At 38.4% G+C, this 10,682-nt stretch overlaps 2 protein-coding genes across 2 annotated transcripts; one reads left to right on the top strand and one right to left on the bottom strand.

Moving 5' to 3' along the window:
- The first annotated feature begins 1,863 nt into the window (after positions 1 to 1,863).
- LOC126796778 (sm-like protein LSM36B) lies at positions 1,864 to 3,549 on the top strand. Its single transcript, XM_050523509.1, has 4 exons — positions 1,864 to 1,930; positions 2,722 to 2,867; positions 3,087 to 3,200; positions 3,290 to 3,549. The coding sequence occupies exons 2-4, from the start codon at positions 2,750 to 2,752 to the stop codon at positions 3,334 to 3,336; spliced, it is 279 nt and encodes a 92-aa protein (XP_050379466.1). The 5' UTR covers positions 1,864 to 1,930; positions 2,722 to 2,749; the 3' UTR covers positions 3,337 to 3,549.
- A 242-nt stretch (positions 3,550 to 3,791) lies between these two features.
- Positions 3,792 to 7,458, bottom strand: LOC126796767 (BTB/POZ and TAZ domain-containing protein 3). The gene is made up of 7 exons (XM_050523500.1): positions 7,281 to 7,458; positions 6,921 to 7,033; positions 5,427 to 5,815; positions 5,214 to 5,344; positions 4,813 to 5,119; positions 4,341 to 4,654; positions 3,792 to 4,034 (listed from the first exon to the last, which is right to left on the bottom strand). The coding sequence occupies exons 3-7, from the start codon at positions 5,769 to 5,771 to the stop codon at positions 3,893 to 3,895; spliced, it is 1,239 nt and encodes a 412-aa protein (XP_050379457.1). The 5' UTR covers positions 5,772 to 5,815; positions 6,921 to 7,033; positions 7,281 to 7,458; the 3' UTR covers positions 3,792 to 3,892.
- Between the last annotated feature and the right edge of the window lie 3,224 nt (positions 7,459 to 10,682).

Below are 10,682 nucleotides of genomic sequence, written 5' to 3'. Positions count from 1 at the left end.
CTCCGATTGTAGCAATTGGTAGTGACCGAGACCCAGTCATAACAGCTTCTGTGGTGAAGGAATTTGCTTCATCAACCATAAAACTGGACTGATCGTACTTCCAATCCCGTTGAACAACAGAAAACCCATCACTGTGCTTCTCAGGTGAGGAGCTACCACCAAATGCAAGGGTAGTTAAACTCATCAAACACATAATCGGTGCCTTAACAACTGAGACTAGATTCTTGGTTGAAGTTAAACTCATCGAACACGCTCCTCCAATGTGGAATGGAGAGTCAACAGAGGCAACAAAGCCGTCGCTTTTGGGTTCCAGTGAATTGAGGTTGAGCTCCTCGACAACGGCTATGGGGAAGGATTGTGGAAGAGTCTCGATCTTAAGACCATTATCACTAGAATCACAACTATCATCTTTTTTGACCACACTAGGACCCCCAATTTCAATACCAGTCGTTTCAAATTCAGAATTATTAAAATCGAATAACTCAGACTCTTTGTTTGGGATTCGTACCTCAATAATAGCATCAAAAATTTGGAGGCCCGGCGTCGTTGTATTTGCTTCCAAATTGATGACGTTGTGCTCCTCCAAAGACGAGGTACAACCTGAGTTATCCTTTGCCAGGCCTTGGGTTGGCAAATCCAAATCCAAATCCTTACAACAGTAGAGGTCGACGCTGGTCCTCGTTGTAGTATCATTCATTGCCACGACGAGCAGTGCGGGAACAGAGATTGGCACATCGCAACCGTCGGTTTCGTCGGAAGGACTGAGAGAAATGACGGATGGGTGAGCGTCAGAGTCGAAGGAAGGGAAGGTCAGTGGAGTTTGTTCACATGGCCGCTCATACTGGGTTGCGTTAGTTTCCGGATTCCAATAGTACAGAGAACCCGATGAACCGTCAATTAAACCTCTCCAAGGGGCTGGGAGCGTCGGGTCTGCCGGAGCATACTGTGGAGTACTGTGTGTAGAGGTCGCAGAAGCCCGAAGTTTGGCGTAAGTTTCCCGAATTTGCACCAGTTTGACACGAGAGTCTTGAAGTTGACTCTGACACTTGTGCATCTGGGTCGTGAGAGTGTGGTTGAATTTTTGAAAAGCAGCAAGGCAAGCTTGTACTGTTGAATCAGGCTGTGGGTTGGGGTTGGGTGCGGCTGGATTGTGAAGAAACTGGTTGGGTGCGGCTGCTTGAGATGGGTATTGTGCATTAGTAGATTGGGGCACAAAGATGGGGGTTGAGGGTGACTGAAACGTTGGAATGGGAGGCGACCCATCATGTTGTGGTTGAAAGGAAGGAAATGCTGAGTAGGTTGGGTCGTAGGTTGTGGGAGTGAGGTTTGGGTAGTGAGAGCGGAAGACGTGATCAGAGTAAGCAATAACGGAGGGTGGATATGCGGCTGCGGAATGTGATGGGTAGGGAGATGGACAAGGAATCGAGTAAACAGGCATGTCGTATTGGCTGTGGTTTGTGTCTGGATTCCAGTAGTATAAGCGCCCAGTAGCACCGTCGATCACCCCTTTCCATGGCGGCGGGAGGGTGTGATCATCAGGAGTTACAAACTGCGTCGGCGGCGGGTAATAGTGGGTGGAGGTGGGTGGGACAAAAAAGTTCCTCACCGGAACTGGCTCTGAATACCAGTTGATAGGATCAAGATCCATCAATTGGATTGAAAGAGATAAAATGCAGAAATTTAAAGGAAATAATTAAAATAGATTGATATTCATTTCTTAGATAAGAGTTACATTGGAGACTAAATGCCTTATATAGATATTCTAGCACAACCCTAGATACCCGTTTAAATTATGACCCGACCCGAGTCTACTAATGAGCTCATTTAACACACCAGCCCAACTAACATAAGGTTATAGAATATTGGTCCTAACAAGTGGGGGCTTTGATTTCAGTTGAACACCGCCTCTCGCGCTCTGAAACCCTAAAAGGTACGATCTTGAAACCATTCTTGTTGCCCTTGTACTTGTTTCTTTTCATCTTCCAGAATGTAGGATCTTCTTGAACTCGCGCTTTAGGGTTCTTCAGTTTGAGCTGTCGTATGAATCTGGCTAATTTTCGTAATTACATATTTTGTGATGAAAATGTCGCGTAGTCAAGATTCATTACAATTATGAATGTGCCAATTGTTTCTGTGAAAAATGTATAGAATTTGCTGAATTTTAGGTTTACCTCTTTGAGGAGTTTTAACAGAATTTAAGATCGCGGTTTCGTAGTAGATTCTGTTTCCAAGGAGTAGCTGTAAGGGTGTTATGTGCTTATAAACTCGATTGCACTATGTTAATTCACATCTTATTCACTTCTGTGTCTCTTCTATACTTTGTGGTATCGCCTTTTATTGATGATTTCTAATGCGGTTGCATGAAGTTAGCTTTGGGTTGTATAATTTGTCGAGCTGGGACAGTGGGGTGATAGGCATAGGTTTAGTAGTAGTCTGCTATGTTTGTACAGTTTCCAAAACTGTGTCCGTCGTCTAAACAATGTGTCGGTCTTTCTTTTTTATTTCGAATTAACTAGTGCTAACAAGCTAGAATTCCTTGCTTAGATGGGCTCTGCTTCATTTTCCAGCCCCATTTAGAATTTTAGATTGTGGGTTTGATGTTGCTGGAATCATTCCAATGCTGAACATTTTCAAACATATGAGATGTGCTTTAGTTTATGCATTTTGGCTGCATGATCTGTTTATCTATTTAGTTTGTAACAAGTTATATCACTCCCTCAGGAAAAGGGAGTTAAGAGTAAAAGTGAAAATGAGCGGAGCAGGAGCAGAGAGAGGTTCTGGAACCACAAAAACTCCAGCAGATTTTCTTAAATCAATTCGGGGGCGACCGGTTGTTGTTAAACTGAATTCTGGTGTTGACTATCGAGGTCTGTCTCTTTAATCAATTCTTTCATGTCTATGTTTTAGTATTTGATCATTGTTAGTTTCTGATACAAAGATACAACTTCCCTGTAAAGGTTTCCATGCAGTATGCAGTAGTTTGTGTTTCTCTTAGAGGAACTAGAACTATAAATGTTTGTAGTTGCCTGTAAATTTTGTGCAGCTACGATGCAGCAAGCATTTGATTTCTTAAGCCTCTTGTGCAGGTATTCTAGCTTGTCTTGATGGGTATATGAATATAGCCATGGAGCAAACAGAGGAATATGTCAACGGACAGCTGAAAAATAAGTATGGTGATGCTTTTATTCGTGGCAATAATGGTGAGGGTACAAAAATTATGTTGTTATTTGCTTCTAGTATCGTTACCTTGGTGAGAGATAACTGAAACTCATGTTTTGCATTCATGCAGTTCTCTACATCAGTACAACAAAGATGACAATAGCAGATGGGGCATAGTATTGTGATTTTCTCGAACCAGGAAGATCATCTAATATCATGTGTTTTGCAATTATGGTGGTACGTAAGGACTCAAATGCAGATGTACCTAGAAGTTCTGTACTTGATACATTGTTCATTATGTGTTGTGGAATCCTTGAAATTGTCTGATAACTAGTGCTTAATTGTCACATTCAATTCGTATTCTTAAGGGTGATGATGGCTGTTTCTATAGATCTTTAAGAAAAATATGATCTACAAGAGTAATTCTAGGCACCATCTATTTGGGTTTATGAATTCATAGAACAGGGAGCAGTAGAGACTGTACTGTATTTGCCCTGCTGGAAGGATTCCTGTCCTGTGTGCTAGTATTTGGCCGCCCAGTTTGGCTTGTTTACCCTGGGTGTTTTTTTCTTTCTTTGAAAATAATTTGGGTGTCTGTCACAACTAAAATCACAAAACTCCATTTGAAATCCCATGGCTTAAACTCCAAGAGGAATTGAATCTGACATTAACGTTAATAGGATTCTTATTACAATTATAACCAGATTAAGATTCATTGTACATCTTGTGCTTGTTATACAGAAGTGTGTAATAAACTTGAGCGCCGACCAGAGATTGGCCACAGAGCATCCTTTGATGCGATGACTTTATTCACCAACAGCTTCCATTTAGCCTCGTCTTTCTTAGTCTGCTGCCGCATTTTCTCCTTGAAATGCCTGAAAACCCAAATTCTAGATTATTATTCCAAGCTTCTAAACATCAAACAAAGTTACACTCTTCAACAGAATATGGTAGAAGCATGTATTCATCACGTCATAACTTGGTGAGAATTGATGGCACCACGCAGGTATTTCTGCAGAAAATACTATTTCATACATTACCAGACGGCACATGAGCTACCAGCATCTCACTGAAGTCCCAAAAGCATCAGGTTCAACTTACGTTTTGTATCATCCACATCCATTGACATTTGTAAGCAAATTTGACTACTTAATATGACCCGATCAAATTATCATGCTTACCTACACAAAGGAACCTTGCATGAATCAAGCTGATTGCAAATACGAGAATGCAGTTCAAGAAGCTGCCACATGCGTTTGCAGTGAACACAGCCACCAGGTACCCGGATTTTACAGGTGGAGAAATGACGAACTAAAGTCTCAAGCCCCTTGCAAGCAGGAAAACCACAAGCAACCTGGCTTCCTTTAAACACTTTGTCACGGGGTCCAATCGTCCTACATCCATCCTTGCATATGTGAAGGAGGGCTTCCATCGCCTCATACAGTTGCATGTACACTTTTTTCTCTTCCTTTTTCTTCAACCTCTCCTCTTTCCCCTGGCACAGCAAGTCATATCTAAGAACCCAAAGTCAAAGGATTGAACTGATCCCAAATATATAGGATTGAACTAATTAAGTGATATTGCATATGCACTCAGTTGAATTACAGCATTACAAAATAGAATATTTTGGGAAGAGAAGGCAAACCAACTTACAGAATCTGCTTCAACAACGAACTCTAGCAGCTCTTGTTCAAGTGCAGGATTAACTCGTTTCATCACTTTCCAGCCCTCAGTTGAAGATATGGCCTTAAAATCTTTGACAATCATACGTACACAGATTAAAGAGAGCCGCGGTGCGTCACAGTTTCTTGCCAATTGAAGCACGTCAACCACATTTTCTTTGGTAAGCCACCCTTTCTCAAGAAGGTATATACAAACTCTCTTCAGTGATGGAACCGAGTAGGAGTGTGACAAAACCAACAAATGGAGAACATACTTGTTCATCTCTTCCCTTTCATAGCTGCATTAGGACAAAAATGGATATATAAGAACTTTAGTTAAACTAAGGACTAAAGGGGGCAACAAGCTGATCAAACAACGTAACCTGAACTTACCATGATGAGTACAGAAAGCGTATGAATGTATAGACAGCTTCATACGGTACCCCAGGAATTTTTATGTATCTCATTCCATTTTGCACTTTTGATTGCCGTAGGAAATCACCTAGCACTGGTGATGCAAGAGTCTGCACATTTCAAAGGAAATTAAGATCTTTTAGCCACATTATTAGCCTCCAACATTATTCATTTAAAGTACTGAATACTCACCAGAACACTCAAATGAGCTGGTATATGTGAATTGCCCTCGGTAATAATATACACATCAGCGCCACATCCTTCTTTGAAAAGCTTATCCCATGTATCTATTGTTTCCTTTGGGACGGAACAACTGTCTGAAAGCCTTTTGATAGATTTGTTTCCTGGATAGGTGTTACCGGGAACAGGAGGTGGTTTTGGGATGGTATGGCTATAAGATACAGAAGAGACCGGGTCTTCCAGCACAGGTATAATATCGGCTGAATGCTGTTCTTCCATATGTATATTGAAAGATCCACAAAATGAATCGCTACGCGAGGTTGGCCAGGTCGAGTCAAGATCAAGTGAAGCCATCATCTATGGTTTTTCTAAACGAACTACAAAGAGTATGAACAAAAGATCTGCACAGAAAAACAACATAATTGTAAAGAAGAAATGTCTTCAATAACTAAAACACTACTCGAATTATGATGAAGCAGAGCATTTGAATTGGTAGATATTTCGAGTTTCTGACAATAGTCTATTTATAAGGATGGCCTCAGTGGCATCTCATGGTTGGCTTATAACAGCAAAATCCACACGAGAAGGAAGGCCAACAACTTTCATTGGAAGAAACAATAGATTACATCACTTGACTTGAATGCATGAAATTGGAAAAGAATCAATTTTAGCAGTCTTTGACTTGTAGGCCAAACAAAAAGAACCAGGAATTAGAGGGAACTCTAGCATGCCCAATTTTGAGGTGAAAACTTCTTTTGCACCCTTTCTCAAACTGAAGGCACACGCATATACCCCCAAATTCAGGTTTCTTGCACAAATTATTACCATTTACCAACATGGTAAAAGTAAATATACAGGTTTGTATAAACTTTTGCATTTAGAAATGAGGAAACAAATTTGAGAGCCTTCGACTGCAATCAGAATCATGTTGGTTCTGTTCAGATTACAGTACAGGTATGTTAAATTCTGGATTGTATTTCTACTGATGCAGCACGTATAGCAACCAAGTATATTAATACACTTTCATGGATAATCAGAACAATAACTACAAACCAAATAAAAAAAAAGTGAGGAATATATAGAATTCTGTAAATGTAATAACAACTCCACATTACAGGAAGAAATCTAAACATGCCCTTGCAAATGATGCAACTCTGATTAGATAATTTAGATTATTACACCAAGACACAGACCTCAGATATCCCACGTGTGATGTGCACCAAGAAAGCCGAATTCATTGTTCATTTCCTCATTTCAACATTCCACAATCCCACGCATCTATTTCTCAACCACTTTCTTTTCCTAAACTTTTTATAAATTAAAATCCTATTTCACAATAATATTAAAAAAAATCATATTTCATATTCTAATTAATTGCTAATTTACATACATAAATGGATAGATAAAACCGGAAATATACAAGTAGAGACCAGCTTTGGCAGTTCATTAAAGAGTTTAGAAGAAGCTAGATGTCAAAATACAACTAGTAACCGAGAAATTAAATACCTTTGCTGTCTCTCGAAGAAAAACAATGGAGATTTGCGCCGATCTTGTTCGCCGGAGGAGCACAGTCGCTTCAGTTATATACTCAAGGCCGCAGAACCTCGATCATTAATTGACTGAAACCAACAATTATAAACATTTCCATTAAATCTTCTGAATATCCTTCGTTTTTGAAACGAAATAGCTAGAACAATTTAATCGAAGACGTACTGTTAGTATCTGGTGCGATTATATATAAATTGAATGTAAGAGCAAGATTGTAAGAATATTGATTGGTTGGTTGGTAAGATATGCAAAGCAGAAGATTGAGAATGAAAAGGATGTGGCGTACGTGAGAGAAACAATGAAATTAATAAGAATCACCTGAATCGATCGAAGATGAGATAAGATGATCATGAAAATGGGAATGAGAAGGAGAATGAGAATGAGAGAGGAGTCGAATTCTTCGACGATGGGGTGTGTTTGGGACTTGAGAGAAGCAGCTGAGACTAGAGAGCAGAGAGTCGAGAGCGACGTGTGCCTAGAATACGAAGTAAATGGCCAAATGGCTCACTCACCATATATACGCGTCTCCATCTCCCTCCCTTTCTACTTTATACATTGCCAGGTTTCATCTTCCATTAATTTTTACCTACTCATTTCTTGTCTCGTGAGATTAATACTTCCTTTTCTCACGAAAAAAACAATTGGATTTATATCCAATTATCCTAATCTTGTCTTTATATCATGGCGATTTATTAGCATGAGGAGTCCACAAACTAAGATTAGTGCCAAACATGCTAGCTTTGCTAATTGCTATGAATTATATACAACTAACTATTCATGCAGACTAACTATATGTATATTCATCTTAGTTTCTCTTAATGCAAGCCAACTCGGGTGCGTACTAGTACTAGTTGAGCAAGATTCCCAGGCCATCAACTTCAATTAGCTCACAAGTGGATAATGACGTCAAATATGTTTTATCTGGCTACTTACACAACCAATTAATTAAGACCAATTTCTGATCGATATGCTTATATTTGCAGATGTGGTAGTGGTGCTAGCGTTTTGTAGTCCACATACATATTAAACCTAATAACTACTTGTTTTCATATATAGTTACTTATCTTTGGTCAAAACAATAGTTATTACTTGATTGAAGCATAATCCCCCGCTCGATAGATGCCAAATCTGGTGAAGCTAATAAGAATCCCACTAGTAATTAAGTAATGTATATAAATGGAATTTGTTTTATCTCACTAATATATTAGCTAGCTAGAAATTTCATATTGACATCACAGTTACATGAATACACAGTCACAGTGGCTACCGATCGAATTAGTTAGCGACTTAACGTCATCTAATTAGTAAGTAGCAGATGGTTATAGTTACCTGAGATTTTGAGAAGAGAAAATGGAGTTTTACAGGGAATGAACTACAGCGTGTGTCACGGAGTGCGTGTGATCGACTTGACGGTGGTTTCAGACGGAACAGCATTTATACGATTAGACATTGGGTGGGTCGAGATTGATAAGCAATCAGTGAGAAACACGTGGATGCGCTATTTATTTCGATAAAGAACACGTGGATGAGTTGATGGAGAAGACAGAAGTTCTTAGTGGGGACATTGGACGGCGGGAGAGAGATTAGAAAAAGGCAAAGGAAAAGGAAAGAGACGGACGGTGATCAGATCCCCGTCGGAAAGCTGCTTTTGCTTGCGTGGATCGAACCCACATAGATTGCCATCCACTACATTTTTGTATTATTCTTCATTTCTTCTCAGTCCATTTTAAGTAACAAAACCCATCTCCACAGAGCACAACTACAAGGCCCGCTCATTCGATCTGACAGCCTTCAAGCCCAATAAGGAAAAGCCCCAACCCAATTGTGGAACAAACTAACTTCCCTTTTTTTTTTTGAGAATGTGGAAACTAGCCATTGAAATGATTGAATGATGGAATAATTTCCTGCTCCAAATCCACCAATTAACACAACTAAATTATTCTTAACAAGGAACAGAATAACAAGTCATTTACATTATGAATTATGAGAAGTTTTAAATACACACGTTATTTTATTTTTCACATAATCTGATGTAAGTAGGTTAAAAGACTCTAATAGATATTATTATAGGAAATGAAAAAAGAGGAAAAAATATTAAATAGGTCAATTTATTGAATATTAGATTTCTTTTTGTTTAGATTTCAACTTAGTTTTTTTTTTATACAAATGAAATAGCAAATTTGAGACATTGGGTTACAAGACTTCACTACTGAATAATAAATTCAATATGATGTCAAACGTTTCTAACAGAAAACATAAAGATGTGAAAAAGAACTATGTTATTAAAATATAATTATATTAAATAATAGGGCTCTATATAGAAAAGTCACTTTTGACACATGAAATTAAAAAACAAACACCTAATTTTTCAAAATTATAAAAAAGTCAAATAATAAAAAGGATTAAAGCTTTGCCCATGTTGCTAGAGATATTTACAATGCGTGCCATTATCATAAAGCCAATAACCATTCTAATTATCAATTCCTTGCCGAAAGAAAAATCCAAATCAGTGGTGGTTGTAGAGACTGAGATGTTGGCGAGGCTGTGGACGCTGATGCGGTGGGAGTAGATTAGGCTAGGGAAAGTGATGTCAACTTCAGCAACGACAAGCTGATCTCCGTCAAAGCTCGCAACAGTGGGCGATCTGGATCAGAATGGGACACATTGAGTTGAGTCAGAGCAATGTTGAAAACGTGCACTGGAGATCAATTGCTGGAGAAGAAGAATATACATGTCACCCAGATAGGATTCGATCGCCATGGGCTTAGATCGAGCAAGGCATAGGTTGATGTGCTCGTATTATCCTATATTTATATGCATCATATCCTTAGTTATTTGTTTAGTTCTCTAATTTATGATTGATTTATGTTATTTAATATATTTATAGGTTTGTGTCAAAAAAATAAAAGAAAATAAGCTAAAATGAGCTGATAAAGATTAAATGGTTTTTATGTTCTTCATTGTCAGAATCTGCCTATGTAGAACATCTGACTTTGCCGAGCTACTGTGAGATTTCCATATCGAATCAGACCATGAGCTTTATACCATTGGAAAGATACGAATGTCTATTTTATGTAAGATTTTACGGATCTTAATTTTGATACTCTGAGAGGAAGTTATGATTGTTTGAGTGACAAGAGATCAGAGCTGAAACCTACCTGGGTTCACTAGCATTCATGGAGAACTCAAGTTTAATGGCACAAATGCATCAATTTTAATACATCAAGGTCATAGATTAAGATGAAGATGCAAATAGTACATGGATTTCTACTTTCATAAAAGATATTTCAAGGTTTTCTCATTCTATATCTAGTTAGGAGTCTTAAACCAAATCTTACAAGGAAACTGAAGTCAAAGATGAGCAAGAATTTTCCCTATATAAAGGAGCACGAATTTCATATGAGGCGGAAGTCTCCGGAGCACAATGTAGATGCTAAAGGAGCAGAGACCATCCATCCATCTTCCTCATTCAATTTTTTTTGTTTTTCTTAGTTATAGTTTGTTAAACCTTTTTCTACGATTAGGATGATGCCCTATCATGATTGTCTGTGTAGTTTAATGTTTTATTGATGGATTTATAGTTTCTTTATGATGAATTCTTAGTCACTATTTGAATTGATGCTTTATGTTTAAGTTCTTTGATTGATCACCTTAGAGCTTTGCATATAGTAATTAGAAGATGAATTTGCGGCGTACCTGCAATATAATTCAACTTAGCTT

Source organism: Argentina anserina, chromosome 1 (genome assembly GCF_933775445.1).
Source record: "Argentina anserina chromosome 1, drPotAnse1.1, whole genome shotgun sequence".
Lineage (NCBI taxonomy): Eukaryota > Viridiplantae > Streptophyta > Magnoliopsida > Rosales > Rosaceae > Argentina > Argentina anserina.
Note: the sequence above shows the minus strand (reverse complement) of the source record. Positions and strands in the feature narration are given on the sequence as shown.